The sequence below is a fragment of the Microcaecilia unicolor genome, chromosome 5 (assembly GCF_901765095.1).
Source record: "Microcaecilia unicolor chromosome 5, aMicUni1.1, whole genome shotgun sequence".
NCBI lineage: Eukaryota > Metazoa > Chordata > Amphibia > Gymnophiona > Siphonopidae > Microcaecilia > Microcaecilia unicolor.
The window spans coordinates 269875942-269901712 of record NC_044035.1 but is presented as its reverse complement, the minus strand read 5'-3'; the positions used below and the strand labels follow the sequence as shown (position 1 = coordinate 269901712).

At 44.0% G+C, this 25771-nt stretch overlaps 1 protein-coding gene across 1 annotated transcript in view; it reads left to right on the top strand.

The window, feature by feature from the left end:
- Positions 1-384: 384 nt before the first annotated feature.
- LOC115471411 (ICOS ligand-like) overlaps positions 385-25771 on the top strand; it is a 42875-nt gene continuing 17488 nt past the window's right edge. The window contains exons 1-2 of the mRNA XM_030205117.1: positions 385-401; positions 1343-1488. Of these exons, the coding sequence (XP_030060977.1) occupies positions 1475-1488 (14 nt within the window). The 5' untranslated portion in view covers positions 385-401; positions 1343-1474. The remainder of the gene's footprint in view (positions 402-1342; positions 1489-25771) is intronic.

The window sequence follows — 25771 nt, the reverse complement described above, 5'->3', positions numbered from 1 at the left end:
TGCACCAGAAATGTTCAGACCCATTTATCACAATGCTCAACACTAACAGTGTGCATATAATTTGCACGCTGTTAGTGTTGGTCGCTAAAAAAAAAAATCTGTGTTCCAGCTGGTGTTTCCGGCTGCCAAGAGGGAGGGGCATGGGGGACAAAAGGCGCCTGGGTCAGGCCACCAGCGCTGCAGTTCCCGGTCTTACCTGCCTGCCTCCTCGGCTCTGGGCCCCCTGCATTCAAAGCAGCAGTCACAGATCGCCTCTTTTCTGGCCTTCCCTTCCTGTGTCCCGCCCTCGCGGAAACCAGAAGTTACATCAGATGAGGGCGGGACACAGGGAGGGAAGGCCAGAAAAGAGGCGATCTGCGACTGCCACCTTAAATGCAGGGGGCTCGGAGCCATGGAGGCAGGTGAGACCGCGGACTGCAGCGGTGGGGGGAGCATTGGGGGGGGGGGGGTGGGGGTGGCCTTGCCCTGGCCCTGGCCCTGGCCCTGGCCCTGGCCCAGGCCCAGGCCCAGGCCGAGTCTCTCGGCGACCCTGCCTCTAGTCCTGCCCAAAACATGTTCCCATGATATTTGGCTGCACTGCAGTGTAGCAGATCCAAATTTGGGGGTTCAAAATTGCAATTTGGACATTTTGGGCAGATGGAGATGTTTTTGTTTTGTTTTTTTGTGGTCATTTTGATACATCTATTTGCTTTTTTTTAAAAAAGTGCCATTGTAAAAGGGCCCCTTAAGTCTGCTCTTCTTAGTAAGCAACCTGTGAGGTTTTTTTTCCCGTTTTTTATGTTTCTGTGTTTCCTAGATTTTACATTTTAGGACAGGGCTGCCCTCAGTAATTGTGAACTGGAACTGTATTTCTTTTACCTAAATTATTTTCATATTTAAGTTAAAATTCTGTCTTTTTTCTGTAATACAGAGATTTTCTGTACAAGTGTATTTCCTTGTTTAGTATTGATAAATTCATTCAAAGAAACAAACAAACAAACAAACAAACAAAATTGCCCCGTTACTGCCCTTTCCAGCCTCCTTTCTCTCCTGATTTTGATACAGATTTTCTCACATAACCAGAGAGGTGTGGTAGCCGTGTTAGTCCACTCTTAAGGTTATCAATAGAAATCAAACAAAATAAAACATGGAAAAGAAAATAAGATGATACCTTTTTTTATTGGACATAACTTGATAAAAAAATAAATAAAAAAGGTATCATCTTATTTTCTTTTCCATGTTTTATTTTGTTTCATTTCTATTGATAACTCACATAACCACAATTCGTAGTTTCACGCAGAAAGGGCCCCTGTTCTGCAGTTTTAAAAATTCTAGCGCTATACTGACCCCTCACTTCCCTCAGCTCTGACGTCTTTAGGTTTCATTTGAAGCTGGTCCAAAGCCGGGGAACTTCCCTTTTCACCAAGGCTGCATTTTTAGCCAGGCTTCCGGACTACACGGATCATTCGACCTGTGCAGCTGAAAAAACCCTGACATGAAAAGCCCCAGGTAAGAAAGAAGCTCATGGTTTCTTTTTTTTTTTTTTTTAGCGGTTCACCTAATGCTGTTCATTCCGAAAAGAGAAAAGACCACAGCTTTGTCTTCCTCTGACAGGTTGGCTCTGCTGTGAGTAATGACTGGAGTATATTATGTAGTCAAGCAAGGTGAGATCAGATGAGCCCTCCACATTTACTAGAGAGAGGCAGCCGGGCTGTGAAAGAGCTAATTATTAACTGGCAAATTATTCAGTTGGATTCTCTTTTAAATGGAGGAATCCGAGGTATTTTCGGAAAGCTCGCTGTAAATTTGAGAGAAATTCTTTTGCTACCGCTGCTGCATTGATTGTAATCCGGTCCACTTTTGGCAGTGCAGGAAAAAAATGTTTCTGTCTTCACAGATCAACTTCAGCTTTTGGCTTCTGTATTTAATGCTGAGATTGATACAATCATTAAGTTACGCATTTCCAGCATTGTTTCTCTCCTAATTTTGATCCGAACTTTCTCAAATGATAATCATAATTTGTACTTTCCATCCAGATAGGATTTCTTGTGTGTTATTTTACAATTATTTTCCTTCAGATACAGGCACGAGACATCTTTGGGGTTAGTGTTTTCAAGTTTGTTCTTTGTACATAGTAAACAAGAACGAACCTCATTCTTAAACCAAGCTGGGATCTCAGCTTTTCACGTGTATTCTGTGCCGGAAGAGTTTCCTTCCGGAGTTTTGAGGGTGTGTATTGTAATTTACACAGGCAGCATGGCAAACTGGACTTGGAAGAAATATGCTTTCACTACGGTGGTGTGCTCAACACAGCTGGGACTATAATGGCTATATTTTTTCACCATATTTTGCTGTTCTCTGATTGCGTTTCTTGGTAATGGGGATTGGTTTCTCGGATATAGCAAAAGACTAGCACTTGATTCTCTCTTCGGTTTAGCAATGTCATGAGAAGAGACAGTATTATTTTGAAATGGGAGACCGAGAACTATGGTTGTGTTGATGGCGTTTCAGTTACTTATTTGTTTTTTTGTCAAAACATGTTTGGTTCAATTCGTAACAATAAACATAATAAACAGTGAAACCATAAAAAAAACTGGGTGAAACAAACAAATTAGACTTAACATTGTAGCATTAGCTGACCCTGGAGAAGATATTGTCAGTTCTATATCAAGAATGGCTAGTTGAACGGGTCAAAATAGAATATTTTAGGACTGTGGGTTGCGTTTGATGAGGGTGTTTGTAATTCAGCTGGAGAAACTGAAGCAGCGGTAGAGCAGGATTGGAACTTATGATTCAGAGGGGATCTCCCAATCCTAGTTTCTTATCTGACCGCTGCGGGTTTCGTCATCTTCGGCAGCTCGGCTCTATTTACTATTCCCAACCTCTGGCTTCTGAGTTTTGAGTGTTTTGTTATTGTAAACTATGTTTAACAAATGGAAAATACAAATTCCTACAAAAAATAAAAAAAATCAACATTTATTTTCCTAAAGTGAAACCAGCTTCCAAAAGATCAGACGTACTGCTTTTAACTTACAACCCAAATCATGAACGTTCAATAGCACAGTAAATGTACTCCCCTCTTCCACGGCCAATTGTGATGTATTTCGATGCTTCTCAAATTTCAAGTCCTCTGATATTGCCAAAGGTCTGACCTTACGATCTTATACCTCCCAAATCTTGAGAAAGACAGCCTGTTGTGGCGCAGGGTATATATTTTTGTTATCACTTTACACATCTGGAATTTTCAATAGTTTCCATGAGACAACCAGGCTCATATTACTAGCCGTGACTTCTTTTAATCACTCACACAGGCTTAGAGGAGGGTAACTTCCATGTGAGCATTGCACAGATCAGGGACTCTCCAGAAAGTCTCTGTACAGAGCTACTTGCCTCTGGCATGCACAGCTGAAAGCCTGCTGATTATTCTAGAGATCAGTTCTCACTGATTCTGTTTCCTATTGACATTCATAACTTCTCTGGGAGGAAGAAAGGAAGAGTTGTTGTGGGCAGAGAAATGAAATCCCCTAGGTGGCATCGGTGGCGTAGCCAAGGGTAGGCTTGGGTGGGCCTAGGCCCACCCACTTTGAGCTCAGGCTCACCAGTAGCAGCACACCTGTGATGTGGCTGGCAGAGATTCCCAAGCTGAAAACTCCCAACAACTGTCCCTCCTGCATACCTTATAAATAGCAGATCTTTGCCTGCAGGAAGCAGCGACTGATACATACTGCTCACACCAGCCCCAAACTTCCCCTCTGACTTATTCCCGCCTATGCAGAAACAGAAAGCTGCATAAGTGGGAAGGATGTGGGGCCAACATGAGTACTGTGTATTAGTTGCTGCTTACTGCCGGTGAAAATCTGCTATTTAAAAGGTGTGCAGGAGAGGGGGGATATTTGAGAGAAAATATGGCATGCAGGCAAGAGAAGGAGAGACCAAATCACCTGTGGGATGGGGTTGGGTTCTTCTGCCCACCCATCTTGGGCCCAGGCCCATCCAAAATTGGGTGTCTGGCTATGCCCCTGGGTGGCATAGTTTTGGTTGAAGAAGGAAACCTTTCTGTCCTACTCTCCAGTTCATTAGATGGACTCACCTGTTCAAAAATGGAGGGCATAGCACTTTAAGAGGTCAATTCTATAAAGGGCACTCCCTTTATAGAATCGCGCTTAGTGCCGATATTTCTGGCACTGCATTTTGAGCTTAACCCCAATCTATCTGTCTCAAGTCTACTTTCATTTCACCCCGCTGTTTATTGCATTTCCTGGACCAAGACTTAGGAATAAAGATCAACAAACAAGCTGTAGGTGAGACATTTTTTTTAGGCTTAACCTAATATATTTTTGTCAAGCTTTAGAGAACCTTATTCCCATTAACAGGCCAGCACAGATTGGTGTTGCTGAATATACATGTAAAATTTAGATTGGCTTACTACACATTTGCTCACCTTTAATTCCACTTATCAAAGTGGACTAACAAGGCAGTTTTGCATTGTCATTCTTGGATCAATGAAAGAACCAGGTTTTATCTAGTTATTGTGATTTATTAACCACCTGTATCAAGAGATTTATCTAAGGTGGTGTACAGCAGGTAAAGTTTAACATAAAACTTACAATGTTTAACAGCATAACAATAGTAAAACGATCAAACATAAGCATAAATACAATCAATGAGGTAAACTTGGAGATAGCAAATTGAAACCTAGTAACAGGACTAACATGACACAGTATCAGCAATAAACACATTTAGCAAAACTGTAAAACAATCATATAACAGAAATATGAGACATGCTAGCAGAGTACAAATGATACCAGCATAGAAGAACATTCATAAGAACATAAGGATCATCATACTGGTACAGACTGAAGGTCTATCAGACTCAGTATCCTGTTTCTAATAGTGGCCAACCCAGGTCACAAGTATCTGATAAAATCCCAAAAGAGTAAAACAGATTTTATGCTGTTTATCCCAGAAAAAAGTATTGGATTTTCCCAAGTCCATCTTAATAATTGCTAATGGAATTTTCTTTTAGAAACATGACCAAACTTTTTTTTAATCCCTTCTGACTGCTGTTACCACAAACTCTGGCAACGAATTCCACAGTTTAATTACACTGGTCTACAAAAAAAAACTTTTTTTTCTGTAACAAGAACAAAACATAAATTTTCTGGAAGATAATTCTTCCCTGAATCCAGATCTCATTTCAGAATTTCTATATCAGCCTCAGTTTTCATGTGATAATGGTTTTTGTAAATGCTTGTGTCGGCGTATGTAGCTATTATATGTATCTGGCAAAATGACACGCTTCTGCTACAAGAGTTCCAAAAAAACTGTATCAGTTCACAAAGAAATCAAAGATATAAGCAACATAAGAGTAAAGAGAAGTGAAGAAACATACCTAAAAAGATTTCCTTCCTGATTTCCTGTGGTACTTTGCCTCAGGAACGTCTCTCCGTAAGGTCCAGCAGTAGTTGGACAACATTGCAGCATTCCATTTGCCTTGATAATGCTTTTCCATTTGAGAAATGTCCTGGTGGAACCGTTCTAACAGATTCGATATCATTACAAAAGACCATGTCACCTTCCTTGGAGAAATATTCAGAAAAAACAGCATGTTGGTCACGAAAAACACTCACTTTCGTATCGCAAGAAAGAAGATTCCATCTTTTTAATCTCGAACCTAAAAGCTCAGCCTGTTGCTTCGACAAATTTAAATCACGAACAAGATCTTTGAGATCCCCTTGTGTCAAAAAGTGGGGCACATTTGATTCACAGAGGTCCTGAAATGATGGGTCGGTATGCATATCCCCTTCTCTGTCTTCTGCATGTTCGTCACTGTATTCATCTTCACTCACTATCAAATTCTCAGGAGACACTGGTACTGGCAATTCTTCACTGTGCCATACAGGTCTAATAGCAGATGGTAAGTTAGGATATTGCACAGTTTTCCTTGTTTTTGAGGTGATTCCTGATATTTTTGTCAGACAGAAATAACTGTTGTGTGATCCGTTGGTTCCCTCCAAATCATGGGAACAGCAAAGGGCATGTGATGTCTTCCTTTTAACCAGCCTGTCAGGAGTGTAACACACATCAAACAGCAAATGTGGGGAGCCCATTTGCAGTCCTGTTCACCAACCTTACACCCGAAATATAGTTTGCAGCACTTTTTTACAAGAGAATTAAGTTTTCATTTTTGCGACTTCAGAGTAAACTCTCCACAGATAAAACAAAAACCTTCACAAACGTAGAACTACAAGCAGTCACTTCCAACAGCAATTGCTGACTGAACTCTCAATGCTGAGATACAGGTGGCAACTGACGCAACAGAACGTGTTTGAACATGTTCGAGCATGACTCAAGGAGCAATGTTGCCAAACCTCCCTTATTTCCTGGTGGTGGCTTTCTAAATTAAGGGTTTTGTATTGTAATTCCTAGTATATTTCAATTGTTTTTCCAACAATTACAACTGCTGAATTAAATTAATCCACAGCAGCAGGGCCGCCGAGAAACTTGGCCGGGCCCGGGACAAGGCCGCCTCGCCCCCGCCGCAGCCCCGCCCCTGAGGTTGCCGCTCCCCTCCACCCTCCGAGGTCCCCGCTGCTGCTGCTGCTCCCCCGAGGGCGGGATACAGGGAGGGAAGGAGACCTGAAGGGAGGAGTTCCGCCTCACAGGGAGGTGAGAGGGAGAGTCGCACTGCGCGGTGATTTAAATACAGGGGGCCGGCCCGGTGGCAGACAGTCAGAGGGCGGGTGGGACTGGCACCGGGCCCCTCTTGAAGACCCGGGCCCTGGGGATTTTGTCCCCCCGCCCCCCCCCCTCTCGGCGGCCCTGCACAGCAGGGTACCAAAATGCAGTGTTTTCAAGGATTTTTATAAAAAAGGGTAGCGTGTCACAAGAAAACTGAGCCCGATAGGCAAAAACTGATTTCATTTTCGAATTCAGCACCCATGACTTAGCTAAGAACGCCATTCACATTCTTTGTAACAAAAATGCCATTTACCAGTGTTATACATTGAGGGGTCCTTTTACAAAGGCGCGCTGAAAAGTGGCTTGTGGTAGTGTAGGTGTGGGTTTTGGGCAAGCGCATACCCATTTTTCAGTGCACCTGCAAAAAATGCCTCTTTTTTTTGTCAAAAATTGACGTGCGGCAAAATCAAAATTGCCACCGTCCATTTTGGGTCTGAGACCTTACCGCCAGCCATAGACCTAGTGGTAAAGAATTTGGATGGTAATGACCTATGTGCGTCAGATGCCACTTGGCGCGTGTCCGCTATGCGCGCCAAAAAATAAAAAAATATTTTTCAGACACGAGTAGTGGACGCGTGCCAAAATTGAAATTACCATAAGGGCCATGCGATAACTGGGCGGTAACTCCAATTTGGTGTGCATTGGGTGCACATAGGTGCCTACGCGTCTTAGTAAAAGGGACCATGAGTGAAGAAATGTTTTTTCTGATTTGTTTTATATTTACTACTTAGTAGCTTCATTGTGTGACCCCTAGTCCTTGTATTTTTGGAAAGAGTAAACAAGTGATTCACGTCTACTTGTTCCACTTGTCAGTATGCAATATGCAAATTTGTCTCATGCAGATTTATTGTGGATATCCTGAAAACCTAGCTGGCTGGGTGTGCCCTGAGAACTGTGTTGAGAATCACTGTCCCAATACATCTGTACAACTCCTCCCCCTCCCCACTTGTTCCCGTCTGCATATTCTTCATTCTGCATCCTTCATTCACTGCTGTCTTCTCTATGGAGGGATAGTATTTACAGGACACAAGTCATAAGAACACAAGAATAGCCATATTGGGTCAGACCAAAGGTCTATCTAGCCCAGTATCCTGTTTACAACAGTGGCCAGCAGCTCAGGTCACAAGTATCTGCCAGAAACCCATAAAGTATCATGACTCCATGCTACCTACCCTCCGAGTTAAGCAGTGGCTTTTCCCATGTCAAATTTATTAACATTTCATGGACTTTTCTTCTAGGAATTTATCCAAACATTTTTTAAACCTGGCTAAGTTTAAAAAAGCCATGGAATAGAAGGCAAAGTCCTCCTGTGGATTAGGAATTGGTTATTGGACAGAGGATAGGGTTAAATGGCCATTTTTCTCAGTGGAGGAGGGTGAATAGTGGAGTGCCACAGGGATCTATACTGGGACTGGTGCTAATTAATATATTTATAAATTATCTGGAAATTGGTATGATGAGTGAGGTTATTAAATTTACAGATGACACAGAACTATTCAAAAGTAGTCAAAACACATGTGGATTGTGAAAAATTGCAGGAAGACCTTAGGAAACTGGAAGACTGGGTATCCAAATGGCAGATGAAATTTAATGTGGACAATTGCAAAGTGATGCACATTGGGAAGAATAATCTGAACCATAGTTACTTGATGCTAGGGTTCACCTTAGGAGTCAGCACTCAAGAAAAAGATCTAGGTGTCATTGTAGACAATACACTGAAATCTGCCCAGTGTGTGGTGGTGGCCAAAAAAGCAAACAGGATGCTAGGAATTATTAGTAAAGGGGTGCAAAATAAGATCGAGAATATTATAATGTCTCTGTGTCGCGTTGTGGTGCGACCTCACCTTAAGTATGGCGTTCAATTCTGGTCATTGTATTTCAAAAAGATATAGTGGAATTAGAAAAGGTTCAAAGAAGAGTGACCAAACTGCTAAAAGGGTTGGAACTCCTCCCATATGAGGAAAAGAGGTTAGGGTTCTTCAGCTTAGAAAAGAGATAACTGAGGGGGGATGTGATTGAGGTCTATAAAATTCTGAGTGGTGTAGACACTCAGGAGGTCTTTTACTAAAAATAGGCGTGCGCTAAATGCTAGAGACGCCAATATATTCCTATGGGCGTCTCTAGCGTTTAGTGCATGCCTGTTTTCAGCGTGTGCTAAAAACGCTAACGTGCCTTAGTAGAAGATCCACTCAGTGAAATTACATGGAAATACTTTTTAAAACAAATAGGAGGAAATATATTTTTTTCCCTCAAAGAATAGTTAAGCTCTGGAACTCGCTGCCAGAGGATGTGGTAGCAACAGTTAGTGTATCTAGATTTTAAAAAAGGTTTGGACATGGGGAAAGCCACTGCTTGCCCTGTGATTGGTGGCTTGGAATGTTGCTACTAATTGGGTTTCTGCCAGGGACTTGTGACCTGGATTGGCCACTGTTGGAAGCAGGATACTGAGCTAGATGGACCATTAGTCTGACCCAGTATGGCTATTCTTATGTTCGTATGCTGTTTTTACTAAATTTTCTGGGAACGAATTCCAGAGCTTAATTAAATGTTGAGTGAAAAAAAATATATTCTCCAATTTGTTGTAAGTTTACTACTTAGTAACTTCATGGTGTGTCCCTTAGGTCCCTGTTTACTAAGGTGCGTTAGTGTTTTTACGCGCCTACACTTATTGCATGAGCTAACCATGTAGGCGCCTATAGGGACATTGTAGGCATGTACATGGTTAATGTGCGTACATGGTTAACGTGAATTAAAAATGCTAACGTGCCTATAATATGGCTTAGTAAACAGGGCCCTTAGTCATTATACTTTTTAAAAAAGTAAACAATCAATTCATTTTGCCTGTTCCACTCCACTCAGGATATTATAGACCTATATCTCTTGCCAGATGTCTTTTCTCCAACCTAAGAGGCCTAAACTCTTTAGCCTTTCCTCATATGAGAGTAATTCCATCCTGTTAACTATATTGTTCACGTTTCTCAGTAGCTTTTCAAATTCCACTATATCTTTTTTTGAGATGTGGCAACCAACCTGCTTATTTTCGAAGGAGAAGGGCGCCCATCTTCCGACACAAATCGGGGGATGGGCGTCCTTCTCCTAAGGTCGCCCAAATTGGCATCATCGAAAACCGAATTTGGGCGTCCTCAACTACTTTCCGTCGCGGGAACGACCAAAGTTCAAGGGGCGTGTCGGCAGTGTACCGAAGGCGGGATGGAGGCGTGGTTAACAGATGGGCGTCCTCGGCTGATAATGGAAAAAAGAAGGGCGTCCCTCACGAGCATTTGGATGACTTTACTTGGTCCATTTTTTTTCACAACCAAGCATCAAAAAGGTGCCCGAACTGACCAGACGACCACCAGAGGGAATCGGTGATGGCCTCCCTTGACTTCCCCAGTGGTCACTAACCACCTCCCACACCCCGAAAAAAACAACTTTAAAAACTTTTTTTTTTTTTTTAGAGTATGTCCTTCGCTATGCCATATAGAGGCAAGAATTGAGATTCGAAAGACTTGATAGTCCGGTTGAGCCAATTTGTTATACCTCAAGATACGTCTATCATTTTAGTGACTCTTGATGTTAAAGCTTTATACACTAATATTCCTCGAAAGGAAGCTTTGGGAGTCATTAATAGTTGCTTGATAAAAATGGATATCTCTGCAGCCCATGTTGCTTTATTAAATCAAATGGCAGAATCAGTAATTATGAAGAACTAGTTCAGATTTCAGGAAAAAATTTTTCTTCAAATAAAAGGGGTAGCTATAGGGGCCACGGTTGCCCCCTCAATTACTTGCCTCTATATGGCATCATTTGAAGATACATTTATACATAATAGTGCATTTAGTTCATCTATGGTCTCTTGGTGGAGGTACATAGATGATGTACTATTAATCTGGAAGGGTAGTCATGAAGAATTGGAAAAATTCCTTGGCTATTTAAATCGTGTTGATAGCAATATCACATTTTCTAGCCATATTGGTGGTAATGAGGTTTACTTTTTGGATATCAACATTAGCTTTGTGGATGGCCGATTTGATACCCAGGGATACAGGAAATCAACAGACTGTAATACATTATTGTATTATGACAGCTTCCATCCCCGTACCTTAAAAAAATAGCATTCCAGTGGGGCAATTTCTTAGGATTCGTAGACTGTGCTCTGATAAGAAAGTGTTTATAGAACAGGCAGAGCATATGAAGAACCGGTTCTTAGATAGGGGTTACCCTAACAAGATTGTGCGAAAGGCTTATAAAAGAGCATTTAATGCTCATAGGGACTGACTTCTGAATCCCTCTGATGCTCAAAAAGATACACATAATCCGACAACCTGTGTCCTGCCTAATGAACCTGGAATTTTTGAAATAAAAATAATAATTAATAAGCATTGGCAGATGCTAGGTATATCCTCAGGTTTTGAGTGCAGACCTAGATTTGCATATTCACAGGGCAGTAATTTAGGAGAACATTTGAGTAATAGGGAATCTGTCTCTTCTAATGATACTGGGCATTTTAACTGTACGGGGTGCGTTTATTGCCGCTATGCTAAGGAGACCAAAAGTATACCTAATCAGTCTAACTATAAATGTTATCTACACAGAAGAACTGATTGCAACTCGGACATGGTTATATTTGGTATCACCTGTCCGTGTGGCAAGTGGTACATAGGGCAGACTGTTAAAAAGATTAAGCACCGCTTGGCCCAACACCTAAGCAACATCAGATTATCAAAAATGGGTACACCGTTGGTAGAACATTGGGTGTCCCAAAATCATTCTATTTCTGAGTTACGGTTTGTGGTGTTGATACAGTTTGATAAAAAGTATTGTGGCAATATTCTGCAAAAAATGATGAACAAGGAACAGAGATTAATGTCACGTCTGTGGCCATGACCACCCTCAGCCTTACCTTCTTTCTGGGGGTCAGCAGCTCTGCTGGCTTCTGTCTGTGTTTGTGTTTGTCTTGTCTCTAGTCTCTGTGCTGATTGCTTCACTAGACCTCACCTGTGTGGGCTATGCCTCTCTAGGGAGCCAGCATCTAAGATGGCTGCCACCGGCTCTGTTCCAGCTTCCAAGATGGCTCCTGCTTGTCTTTCCTGTGGGCTCACTTCCTATGTGTGTCAAGCCTCTCTTTGGGGTCAGTGTACTTCCTGCTTCTGTCCTACTGCTGGTGACTCATCAGTGAGAGCCTTCATAAGGAAGTGCTGTGCTTGCAGTCAGTGCCTTTGCATAAGTGTTATGCTCTTAGGTCAGGTTAGTAAGTGTCTGCTGCACTACTGCTTAGCCTCTCTCTGGGTTCCAGCCCAGTTTCTTTCTGTGTCTGTGTCTCTGTTGTCCTTCCGTGGGGGGTCTTCCCTGCCACTGTCTGTCTGTGGACTGCGGGTCCTTCCTGGCTTACCCTGTGTTTGGGGTGAAGCCTCTGTTCCTGGCTTACCCTGTGTTTGGGGTGAAGCCTCTGCTCCAGGCTTACCATGTGTTGGGGTGAAGCCTCTGTTCCTGGCTTACCCTGGGTTGGGGTGAAGCCTTTGTCCGGGTTTGTTCTCTGTCTGTATGTGAAGCCTCAGCCTTTGTGGGTTCCCCAGTCAGTGTGTGGAACGGCTGTGGCTTCAGACCCTTGGCCTGTTATTCCTGGTTACTCTGTTGTGCTGCCTGCCCAAGACCCTTGGCCTGTTATTCCTGGTTTGCTCTCTTTACCCTGAACCCTGCCTTGTCTAGCCTGTGTGCCTACCCTGCTTGTATATCCTGTGGGTATATCCTGAATCCTGTATCTGTCTGGCTAGTGTGTTTTCCTGGGTGATTATTCCTGTATCCTGTCTCCACCTAGCTAGAGGGTTTACCCTGTGGGTATTCCCGGATCCCCATTCTGCCTAGTGTGTTGCTGCCCTAGTCCTTGCTCCTGCTAGCTTCTGTACGCCTTGTGTTCCTTGGTCTGTCTTCTGGGTCTTGCTAGTGGCTGTGCAGCAGCACACTGTCTGAGTCTAGTTCCATGCCCTGTCGCCCTCGTGTATCCCAGACCCAGGGTGGGTCCTCTGGATCTTCAGTTCCTGCCTTATCCTGCAAGTCCTGCCGGCCGCCTGCACTTCGGAGCTCAACTCCGGAGGAACGGTGGCTAGGTGCAGGTGAAGATGTTCCTGTCTCATCTGTTCTAGTTGCCCGCCTTGTACTACTCCAGTCCAGAGTTCCAGTACTGCTCTTCTGTGTTTCCAGTCCCGAGGTGGTCTTGCTTGCCGCTGCCGCTCCTTGGCAGTGGCCCAAGGGCTCATGAACTCCAGTCCTGCCTCGAGGACCTGACAGAATGCCAAGGCCCTCGAGAACGCGACAGAATGCAAAGGCCAAGAGTCCGGCAAGATCAGCCGTCCAGGTGGACTTCCTGCCCATAGCTTTGTTCCCTATGGACAATCCGGGTGTAGTTTCTGATTTTGACTTTGACCCGGCATGATCATCACTCCCGGTGGGCTGCCTGCCCATGAGTTCGTTCCCTGTGGACAATCCGGGTGCAGTTTCTGATTTTGACTTTGACCCGGCAAGATCATCACTCCAGTGGGCTGCCTGCCCATGAGTTCATTCCCTGTGGACAATCCGGGTGCAGTTTCTGATTTTGACTCTGATCCTTATGTCAGCCCAGTTTCTTTTTTGGGTCCTTTTATGACGCTTCGGGAGTACCGAGATAAACTTTTGTCTGATCCAGCCCTGAAGGATACTCCTGAAGCAGCAGCTGAAAGAAAGCGTCTCTGGTGGCGTCTGGTCCACCATAGCCCAGTTTCTGACATGAATCCTGCTATCTTGCTCTGTGAGTACCGCCTCAGACTTCTGGAGGAGCCAGCTCTGCGGGATACTCCTGAAGCTGAGGCTGAAAGAAGACGCCGGGGAATTCCTCCGCTCAGGTCTCTTCAGCAGAGCAGCCTGCGGTACCATAGCGGGTTAGTTCCTATTCGGGATTCCAGTCCACCAGCGCTGAGTCCAGTCCGAGGAGAGTTTCAAGCGGAGCCTTCGAATCCTGTTCGAGTGAAGCCGCCAGTTAAGCCTCTGAGTTCGTTCCGAGGGATGGTCCTGACCAGGTCTCTGAGGTCAGGCTGAGTGCGATGTCAGACCAAGCCTCTGATTCCAGTCCAAGTGGTGCCGCCACCTAGGCGCCTGAGTCCAGTCCAGGGAGTGCTTCATACTGAGTCCCCGCTTCCAGTTCAAGTAACGCTTCCACTTAAGCCTCCGAGTCCAGTCCGAGGGAAGCTTTCGATTTAGCCTCTGATTCCTGCTCAAGTGGCGCTCCGGGCCAAGCCTCAAGTCCTCCTTCAAGTGGCAAGCCCTTTGAAACCTCTGAGTCCAGTCCGAGGGGTGCTTCTGACGGAGTCTCCGAGGCCTGTGCGACTGGCACTCCGGGTCGAGTATCCGGTTCTTGTCCAAGTGACCTGTCCAGTTCGAGGGGGACTTCTAACCAAGCCTCCGGTGCCAGTCCGAAGGGTGGTTCAGGTGGAGCCTCCGCTTCCAGTCCAGAGGGCACCTCCTATCAAGCTCCTAAGGCCAGTTCGAGTGGTGCTTCAGACCGAGCCTCAGTTAAAGTCCAGTTCGCGGGGCGCTCCCAGCCAAGCTCCTGAGTCCAGTTTGAGGGGCGCTGCCAGTCAAGCTTCTGATTCCAGTCCGGGTCCCAGTCCCGGTTCAGCTCCTGTTCAGAGTTCCAGTTCCAGCTTAGATGCGGAGTTCGCTCTGAGTTCCAGTGCTAGCCAAGATGCTGAGTCCATTCCAAGTTCCAGTTCCAGCCAAGATGCTGAGTCTGTTCCAAGTTCCAGTTCCAGCCAAGATGCTGAGCCTGGGTGATGTTTTCCTGGGTGATTATTCCTGTATCCTGTCTCCACCTAGCTAGAGGGTTTACCCTGTGGGTATTCCCGGATCCCCGTTCTGCCTAGTGTGTTGCTGCCCTAGTCCTTGCTCCTGCTAGCTTCTGTATGCCTTGTGTTCCTTGGTCTGTCTTTTGGGTCTTGCTAGTGGCTGTGCAGCAGCACACTGTCTGAGTCTAGTTCCGTGCCCTGTCACCCTCGTGTATCCCAGACCCTGGGTGGGTCCTCTGGATCTTCAGTTCCTGCCTTATCCTGCAAGTCCTGCCGGCTGCTTGCACTTCGGAGCTCAACTCCGGAGGAACGGTGGCTAGGTGCAGGTGAAGCTGTTCCTGTCTCATCTGTTCTAGTTGCCCGCCTTGTACTACTCCAGTCCAGAGTTCCAGTACTGCTCTTCTGTGTTTCCAGTCCCGAGGTGGTCTTGCCTGCCACTGCCACTCCTCGGCAGTGGCCCAAGGGCTCACGAACTCCAGTCCTGCCTCAAGGACCTGACAGAATGCCAAGGCCCTCGAGAACGCAACAATTAATATATGAATGGGGTACGGTCTCTCTGCAGGGGCTCAATAAGGAAGTAAAGTGGACTGGGCTGTGAGCTCAGGTCACTGATTGGTCACATATAGCTCCTCCTGCTCTTGATAAATGTACGCAAGCGCCAGCGTTCTAGCAGATCTCGGTGCCATTTTTTCCAGGTCCCTTGAGTGAGGTCGATCCTGTGTAAGCAGCCGGTAATAAGATAAGAGGTATGGGAATTAGTTCCATTTGGTAGTTAAAAATAGATAAGAGTAAAGCTATATTGTAGCGGGGTGCTGTATCTGCTTTTATTCTATTTTTATTGTAGTTAAACCGCTGAAGACGCCAGGTGGCAAAACACAGTGCAAGCGTTGGGTTTAATCACTATGGTAACGTCTGGTGCTGATTGTTAATATTTGGCCATTACAGAAGGTGGAGTAATGAGCCTATAGGAGAATACCCAAGGAAGAACCGTGACACTAGTAATTGGAAATGATGATGGAATTGTAAGAACTATCACGTGATACCAGTTGTGAAACTAGAAGAATAATCATCTTGATTGGTTGAAAAGACATCATTATTATGAATTGAAGCTTCCTGAAATTGATAAGTGACTTTTTAAGTGTAATTGCAAACTTGAAAAGAAAAGTAATAATGCAGCTGTGTTGCTAATACCTTAGCATGTGGATGGAAAAAACATCATTATTATGAACTGAGGTTTCCTGAAAGTGACAACTGATTTTTTTGTGAAGTGTAAATTTGAACTTGAGAAGAAAAGTGATGTAGCAACTGTGTTGCTAAATACCTTAGCATATTAGCAAGGAACCAATTATAAGCTGTCAACTTGCTTACGGGGAGTGATATCCTAGTATCATGTGATCTCCTTCGGTTTAAAACAGAGATAAAGAGGTTTGTTGTGAGTAGTATGAATGTGGTTTGAGAGTGAGTGTATGCAGATAGTAGCACATTGTTTGTTATGATAAAACTATAAGTGGAATTTCTATATAAGAAGAATAAATTATTGCAAATTTGGAAATGCAGTTGCTTGATTTACATTATGCGTATTCATTGTGGATATCTTGAATATCAGATTGGCTTGGTGTGTCACAAAGGCTGGGTTGGAAACCCCTGTTCTTTCTTTTAACCAGTTCCCAATCCACAACAGAATATTGCCTGCTATCCCAAGGTTTTTTAATTTTCACAGGAGTGTCTCATGAGGGGCTTTGTCAAAAGACTTCTGAAAATCTAGATACACCAAATCAACAATCTCACCATTATCCACGTTTATTTACAGCTTCAAAAACATAGCAGGTTGGTGAGGCAAAACTTCCCTTGGCTGAATCCATGTTGAATCTGTCCCTTTAAATTATGTCTGACTATGCATTGAGCAATTTTCTTGTTTATAATAGTCTCCACCATTTTGCCTGACATTCATGTCAGGGTCAGTGATCTGTAGTTTCTCGGATCATCCCTGGAACCTTTTTAAAAAATTGGCTTATGTTGGCCATCCTCCAATCTTAATGATAAGTTACAAATTACTAATAGTAGATCTTAAAATTTATGTTTCAGTTCTTTCAGTACCTTGGGGTGAGGCAAATGAATATTAGCTCTCTAAACAATCTAATACCTACCTTTTAATATTCTAGGTCTGTAACAATTAAGGTTAAACTAGGGCAAAAGAAAATTAGACTGTTTAAACAAGCTAATAAATTTTGCTTTTTTAATGAAATTGAGACAGATGTTGTCAATAAATTCACAAGCTCTCTTCTGTCCCAAGCTTTAAGACACCACATCTCCCAGCAAAGTACTGTTCACTTACCCAGAGATATTTCCTCTGCTTTCTGAACTTCTTCAGAAAAGCCACTATACCATGTCATCCTTAGTCCTTGTGTCACAGACCTGAAGGCATTCACTGGCTGCTGAAGCCTCATCTGTCATCTTCAAGGGCTCCATCACTGCATCTCCTACCTGGCGTCTCAGCAGTCAGGCCATAATAGAGGAGGTTCTCCTTCCATATCCACTCCTGTCCGCATCACACCAGCTACTACAGCCCTGCCATCATACATATTTGCTGGCACATTCCTTCTGTCACTGCTTTAAACGGGAATGCACATTCAGAGGTACTGTGCCACATACAAACCAATGGAGACATCAGGGGGTCAAGGAATAATTGTTGCCACACCCTCTTTTTGTACCTTTTCTAGGGTCCATAAGATGCCTCTGGGCAGAAAAAACCTGAGCCCTTACAAAAGAATTGTCCTGAGCTGGAATTGTGCCTTGTGCAACATTCTTCCTAACACTGTCACCTGCCCTGCCCATTGTGCTGCGGATACTGCAGAGGAGATATGGATGGGGGTTGGGGAGCAAATGTTGCACCCCCTTCTCCCTTGCAGCCTCAGTGTCCATACAGCCCTTGGGACGGATCTGCTTTACAATGCGGATAACATGTTGGTGTTGGACACAGTACAAACATACAGGCATGATGTGCACATTCTGTCCACCTTATTGAGAACTAGAGATGGTGGCCAGGGCTAGACTCCATGCCTGTCAGCCACTGTCACTTACATACCCCACAACACACGTGTTCAGTCAAAACGAGAAGTTCTTTTTAGCAGAAAGGAAGGTTTCTATCTAAGTGATCTTTGAAGGAACCAAAAGCAAATAGTGCCAGTCAAAATGAAACTCCAAGGGTGCTGACAGAGCTTTTTCAAAGGTTGTGTTGTCTCTGGCTTTTTTTATTTGAAGAAAATACAGTCACTGGAATGTGATAAGATTTGGTTGTAGCTGCTTTGCTCTCTGCGAAATCATTGTTATGGTTATTGCTGTTTAATGTCACATGTAGGATGTGTTTTGACAGGGCTTAACAAGCTATTACATACACACTATGATGGGAAGCTAGCAAGGGTGGCAAAAAAATAATAGAAGCACAGCTCTGCACACATTACTCCAAGACCCAGTGGCGTATTTAAACTAGGTGCGTCAGTGGTATATGCACCCCCTCTCAGACCTTGCCCCCCCCTTAAAATCATCTCAGCTTTAGTTTTCACCCAGGCAGCAGCAGCAGCACTCATAGACTGCCTGTGGCCTGCTTCCCTGAACTGTCCTATCCTTCACAAAACAGGAAGTTGCATCAGAAGGGGAGGGATGGTTCAGGGAGAAAGTCCTGGAGTAGGCCTCAGTCAGCCTATGAATGCCGCTGCCTGGGTGAAGAATAAAGCTGAGAGGATTTTAAGGTATGGGGGGGGGGGGGGGGTGACTGTGGGGAGAGATGGGGTCGCATAGGGGTGGGGGGAGATGCAGCCCCTGTAAAAAGTTCCTGGCTATGCTACTGCCAAAACCTGCCTGCTATACTTAGATGGGAAAAAGTCATGACCTGCATAATCCTGCCATTTGTAGTTTTACTTGTGATGTTCCTGGGAAATTTACTACAAATCTGAGCGTGAAAAGGGACTCCTAAAACAAAGGGGGAACCCCCCCCCCCCAACACACATTTCTGTTGGTGCTTGTTTGAAAAATGTGGATGTGTAGGGTAAGCTTTGCAACTTGTGTAAAAAATATGAGATGTAGCCTACCCCCTACTCTCCACTCCAGCTCATATTATATGTGATACCATCACATTCACATATGGGAAAGGTCTCCATATTTAGGGAAAAATATTCCTTAGGAAAAAGGATGGCTGCTTCCAGAAGTTCCAGCATCTCTGATCAATCTTAGACATGTTTTGTAAGAACACTATAGGGCAGAATTCTCATAGCCATGCTGATCCTTCTGAGGAAAAGTAAATTTTCTGCAGGCTATATAATGCAGTTGTAAGCCCTGACCTTTGCAGTTACTCTAGGCAGTTGCCTAGTGGACACTCTGGAGCTTGAGAGCTGGCCGAGTACACAATATTTTTGCTTTTAGGGCGTAGGCCAGGACTGGAGATTCCCCCAGGAGGCTGAATAAGGCACCCACTGCACACTCCTTCCACAGAAAAACTCAGGCCACACTGTTGGATGTCCTCTGAACTAGAGCTGTACCGAATAGCATATGTGACTATTCGACTGAATATGAATAATGAAAAATATTATTCAACCAAATACAAATACTGATTACGAATAATGGGCATTGAGCTTTAACATAACAAATAATAAAAGAAGTGTTGCAGGAATTACCACTATTGTCAGCAAAATCTGTGGTACTTCAGGAGTCAAACAGCACACACCAGAATGAGGGAGAAATCTTCTTTATTTGGCAGCAAACAAAGTAGAACATCAGCACTAAGTCTCTTCTTCAGCTCTCTCTGGATCCTGCATCTCTTGTCTGTCCTCTCTCTCCTTCTTCTGTCTGTTCCAATGTAAGCTGCCTCTGCTCCCAGTTATATACAGTTTCAAACCTCCTCTCTAGCCCCCCCTTCTCACCAGATGGCAAAGAATAGATTGATTACCCTGTCTCAACCAATCATCTCTATACATATTCAAAATATCAGTTACATAGGTTTCAGACATTTCCTAAACTGACCTATGACCTGGGGCCCCTCACATTAGACAATGGGGCACCTATCTCTTGCATTTTATTATGATTTTCATAATCCCAGTCATAGCTTAAACAGCTAACTGGACTCTGGCATTCATTAAGGGGTCAAGGGCCAATCTTACTTAATGGCATACATATATGATTTGTTATTACTTTCAGAACCAGTCCTATACTTAGCTAATCAATCAAGGAGAAGAGAGTTGACTAGTCCTGACCTTTTTCACCTATTAGCTTTCTTCACAAAACTAGCTAGGACTGTAGATAATTCAAACCAGATGCTTGACCTCTTAAACAGCAGACAAAGGCTCACTTTAAAGAGTCAGGCAAATATGTAACACTGGATTTAAAGATATTCTACATATTAATTACACAGAATAAAACATATTCTACAATAAACAGAAATCAGAATTCCTTATAAAACAAATCTAAACATCAGGAATATCTACACTTACACTATCTCCTTCTAAGCATTTTACAACTAATCCTTTTAAAACTACAGTATGTCTGCAACATGCCTTGCTTTGCTGATCCCCTCAAGATTTAATAGCCTCCAGCTGTGGTAAAATAATATCTATGAACTAGCCTTAACCATCCATCACTCACAAGGGGTCAAAGAAAGTTTCTCTCTCTGACCTTTCTAACCTTTCAATCTAGCAGAAGCTAACTTCTGAGTAAATTAAATCCAGCTGGCATTCCTTCACTTTACTTTACAGAACTGAGAATTTAACCACCAAACTTTAAACAGAATTAACAATTTCTTTGCCCAGACTGCCTCAGAAGCAATGTGAAATCAGAGATCTAGGCCCTGTTTACTAAGCCGCGTTATAGGCGTGTTAGCATTTTTAACACGCGTTAACCATGTACGTTCCTACTATAGGTGTCTACATGGTTAACGCACGTGGTAATTGTAGGCGTGTTAAAAATGCTAACGTGCTTTAGTAAACAGGGCTCCTACCTAGTGTTTATTTCAGTAGGATTTAGCCCAATAAACCCCAGATTATTTGTAATCGAATTTAAATCACAGTCTCAGTGCACTAGTCTAGTCTAAAGGTAAATCAAAACTCTGCCTGGCCTCAAGGATCAGAAGTTTACAAGGTTCCAAGGTAAAACTTGCCCTGCCTAAATTAAGGTTTTGCTGTTTACAGATATGTGGTGAAGGCATCTGCTGAAAGGCTACTCTTGTCTTCCCTGGGCCTCTCTGGCTTAGCTGTGTTCAGGAGTTTTGTCCTGGACCCTGCTCTCCCTTCCCTGAGCCACACCCTCTCTGCTCTATTGCAGGATTTATGGTGGCTCTGTGAAGGAGTGTTATTAAAGGGGACTGATAACTTCCTATACACTCCCTCATATAGGGGAATTCTCAACATTCAAGTGAATTTCCCTAGGATCCAAAACAGACTCCTTCACAATTTCTTGCACATAAAATTTTTGTGCGGCTGATTTTTATGCACAGAAGAACAGACACTGCTGTGTGCTGATAGTTTTGTTTTTGTTCTGACATGCACACAAGCTCTGTTACCTCACATCAGTCTTTCAAACTTGCAGGCCCTTCTTTTGGGTTGCAGAAGAAGACAAAACTGGTATTAAATCCTTCTCACTAACTCTTCTACACTGCCCTGGACCTGGTGAAAAATACCTTGCATTGTCCATGCATCAAAAGCCACTGTTTCCTTCTCTACATTCCTGTGGAATACTTAATGGCCTCATTACTGTACATTTTACTGCTCAAGTTAACCCCTGCCCTCAACCCCTTGGCCATTAACGTGCACATACAACCCAGGGTAACCCTGAGGTCTGCATCAGCCCCTCAGTGCAGAATGAGCAACAGATGTTGTTACCTGTACGTTAGGCCACAGGCTATTTCTTCAGGGTAGATCTTTCCCCATGTATGTTTATCTTATTAGGTTCTTGATATACTGCCTTTCAATTTTTAGAAATTAAAGCAGTTTACAAAACTGATATTCAGAGAAGAACTGGAAAATGAACTACAATTGTAAAAATAGGACAGAGGAGAGGATAGAGGGAGAGAAGGAGCAGTCCACGTTAGTAGCCACTGTGTGAGCCCTCACCAAAGGCCTCTGAGAAAAGATCAGCCTTCAAGGTGGCTCTAATCCTGGGATAGGATTGTTCATCATACTGTATACCATCCCCTACAGCATGTCATTACTCCATAGACTTCCTACTGCATTTATGAATATCACAGTGTTGCAATGCAGTGATATTTACCCCATCAAATATATGGACACAAGCAACAAAGCCCGTTTCGTGAAAAATGAAACGGGACCTAGGAAGGCTCTCATCTAAGCAATTTCTCCTCTCTCCCCTGCCCTCCCCTCCATGTCCAGCGATTCTTCCCTCCCATCCCATCCATGTCCAGCGATTCTCCTCTGCCCTGCCCTCCCCTCCGTGTCCTGTGATTCTGGCCTCCCCTCCATGTCCAGCGATTCTCCTCTGCCCTCCCCTCACCTCCGTGTCCTGCGATTCTGGCCTCTTGTCACATATACAAGCAGGAACCTAGGTTGTGAGCCCTTGGGCCACTGCCGAGGAGCGGCAGCGGCAGGTAAAACCACCCCACACCAATGACAAGGCAGAGCTTTAATGAATAGTTAGGCTTCAACTGCACCTGGCCGCTTTTCACCAGAAGTTGAGCTTCTGGCTTCAGGTGGCCGGCAGGACTTACTGGACAGGACCGGGACTGGATATCAGCTAGGTAGCACAGGGACTGAGGGTCAGAGGGGAAAGGAACATACAGGGACAGCAGGGCAAGGAATGGGTAAAATAAAGGACAGGACTGAAAGCTGAAAACAGCCACTAAAACAGGGAGCAAAATACCAACTAACAAGACACAAAACTAAAAGCTGCAGAGCAGCCAGTAAAATATAAGCAGACAAGGACTAAACACAGAACTACAACTCAGAGACAGGACAAGCAAACAAACAACAATCTAATCTAACTATCCACAGATTAGCAAGAACAGACAAGAATCAAGGCAGGAATAAACTAGAAACTGGAAACAGCAGAAGTGCACCAGCACCCCAACATACCAGGGCCTTAGACGATGCAAAGGCAAAGCAAAAATGTTTCAAGATGGCTAATAAGCCCAGAAGCAGTTGAGGCTCAGCTGCTGTAATCACCAGGCATGGGTGCTGTGCAGGCTCAAACAACACAAGCAAACCTGGCAGCCTGGAAGATCCGGATCGGACTGAGCAGAAATCTGGAACGGGTGATGGTCCATAGCAGCCACCCATTCTGGCCACCAGAAGGTGAGGAAAGCACAGACGTAACACCTCTTCTCCATGTCCAGCAATTCTCCTCTGCCCTGCCCTGCCCTCCCCTTCATGTCCCAAGATTCTCTCCTCGCCTCCCATCCCCTCTATGTCAAGCGATTCTCCTCTGCCTTGCCCTCCCACCCATGTCCAGCGATTCTCCTCTGCCCTGCCCTGCCCTCCCATCCAATCCATGTCCAGTGATTTTTCCCTCCCCTCCCATCCATGGCCACTGACTCTGTCCTTCCTACCGCCCTGCTTTAAAGCCGTTCATCTTACCTCAGGTCGCAGCAGTGGCAGGCTGGACTGGGCTCACGTCGCTTCCAGCCTTCCGTTGTCTTCCCTCTCAGTGTCCCGCTCTCCTCTGACATAATTTGATCTTTACGCAAGGGCGGGACACTGAGAGGGAAGGGAATGCTGGAGGCGAGCTGACGTAAGCTCATTTCCATACGGTTATGAACCCAGCCAGCCAGCCATCCAGGGACGCAGATGGACAAATTATTATATAGAGAGATAAGAACAGCCATACTGGGTCAGACCAATGGTCCATCTATCCCAGCATCCTGCTTCCAACAGTGGTCAATCCACATCACAAGTACTTGGCAGAAACCCAATTAGCAGCTACAGTCCATGCTATCATTCCCAGGGCAAGCCGTGGCTTCCCATGTCTGTTTCAGTAGCAGACTATGGACTTTCCCTCCAGGAACTTGTCCAAACCTTTTTTAAACCCAGATATGCTAACCGCCGTTACATCAATTGTGCTCAGTCATCTAGACTATTGCAACGCACTATATGCCGGCTGCAAAGAACAAATAATCAAGAAACTCCAAACAGCCCAGAACACTGCAGCTAGACTTATATTCGGCAAACCAAAATTTGAAAGTGCTAAGCCCTTACGAGAAAAACTACAGTGGCTCCCACTTAAGGAACGTATCGCTTTCAAGGTATGCTCATTGGTTCATAAAATTATCCATGGAGACGCACCAGCTTACATGTCAGACCTGATCGACTTACCACCTAGGAATACCAAAAGATCATCCCGCACATTCCTTGATCTGCACTTCCCCAGCTGCAAAGGAATGAAATACAAACTAATGCATTCATCAAACTTCACCTACCTGAGCACGCAGCTATGGAATGCACTACCGTGCAGCTTGAAATCGGTCTACGAAAGAACGAACTTTCACTCATTACTGAAGACCCACCTCTTTAATAAAGCCTATCACAAAGATCAACCAATGTGAATATGTACAAATCGCCTATCTATATTTAGAATTGTCTCTTAATATCTGCTTGTACACTATTATTCTGTCTTATTATCATCATGCTGACCAAAACCCTGCAATACTAAATGTTTATTAATTAACATTCTTCCACTATTCATGATGTATTGTAAGCCACTTTGAGCCTGCAAAGAGGTGGGATAAGGTGGGATACAAATGCAACAAATAAAATAAATAAAATAAATAAAATAAATCATCCTCCAGCAGCAATTTCCAGAGCTTAACTGTTCTTCAAGTAAAAAAAAATATTTCCTCCTATTTGTTTTAAAAATATTTCCGTGTAATTTCATTGAATGTCCCTTAGTTTTTGTACTTTTTGAAAGAGTGAAAAATCGATTCAATTCTACCCGCTCTATAGACCTCAATCATATCCCCCCTCAGCCGTCTCTTTTCCAAGTTGAAGAGCCCTAACCTCTTTAGCCTTTCCTCATACGGGAGGAATTCCTTCCCCTTTATCATTTTGGGCGCTCTTCTTTGAACCTTTTATAATTCCACTGTATCATTTTTGGGATACGGTGACCAGAATTGGATGCAATACTCATGGAGCGATACAGAGGCATTTTAATATTCTTGGGCCGTAATTTTATTTTTTATAATAGTTTCTACTATTTTCCCCGACACTGAAGTCAGGCTTACCGGTCTGTAATTTCCCAGATCACCCCTTCAATCCTTTTTAAAAATTGATGTTACATTGGCCACCCTCCACTCTTCAGGTACTATGGATGATTTTAATGACAGGTTACAGATCAGCAATTTCATGCTTTGAGCTCTTTCAGTACCCTGGGGTGTATGCCATCTAGTCCAGGTGATTTATCACTCTATAACTGTCAATTTGGCTCAGTACGTCTTCCAGGTTCATTGAGATTTCTTTCAGTTCTTCTATATTGTCACCTTTGAAAACCATTTCTTGTACAGGTAAATCTCTTACATCTTGTTCCGTAAAGACCGAAGCAAAGAATTCATTCAGTCTCTCTGCTATGGCCTTGTCCTTCCTCAGTGCCCTTTGTGTTAGTTGTTTTGTTTTGCCTTATTTTGCATATGTTTTTGTTGCTGGTTGCTTAATGTTAGGTGGGAATATGTTTTAAACATAAATAAATAGATAAAAGAATGTCTCAGGTACACACAGGGATGAGAGAGAATCGAGGTTGAGGTCTTAGCACTGCTGTAAAGTGAGGTGGGGGGGGGGGGGGGGGGAGGAACATAAGGCTATTAGCATAGCCATACTGGGTCAGACTAATGGTCCATCTAGCTCAGTATCCTGCTTCCAACAGTGGCCAATCCAGGTCACAAGTACCTTTCAGAAATCCAATTAGTAGCAACATTCCACGTTACCAGTCCCAGGGCTGAAAGATAAATAGTTCGATCAGTCATTCTTCTTAAAATTAGGATTTTATTTTTAGTGGCTTAAAGGGTCACAGAAGAAGTGAACTGAAAGGGTGAGTTCTGATTGATGAGCACCTCCAGGCTGGGAGTAGCTTCCTATCCTCATCTTCCTATTAGATTTCTAACGTGGATTTTTTTTTTTTTTTAACAGGAAAGTAAATTTAACACATCTTGACTTTTCCATCTTTCCCCATTGGTTCTGCAACTTCCATTAAGTTCCTATTTTCCTCTCTCCCCTCCGTTCTTGCCTCTACACCTACCTTTTCTGCCCTGG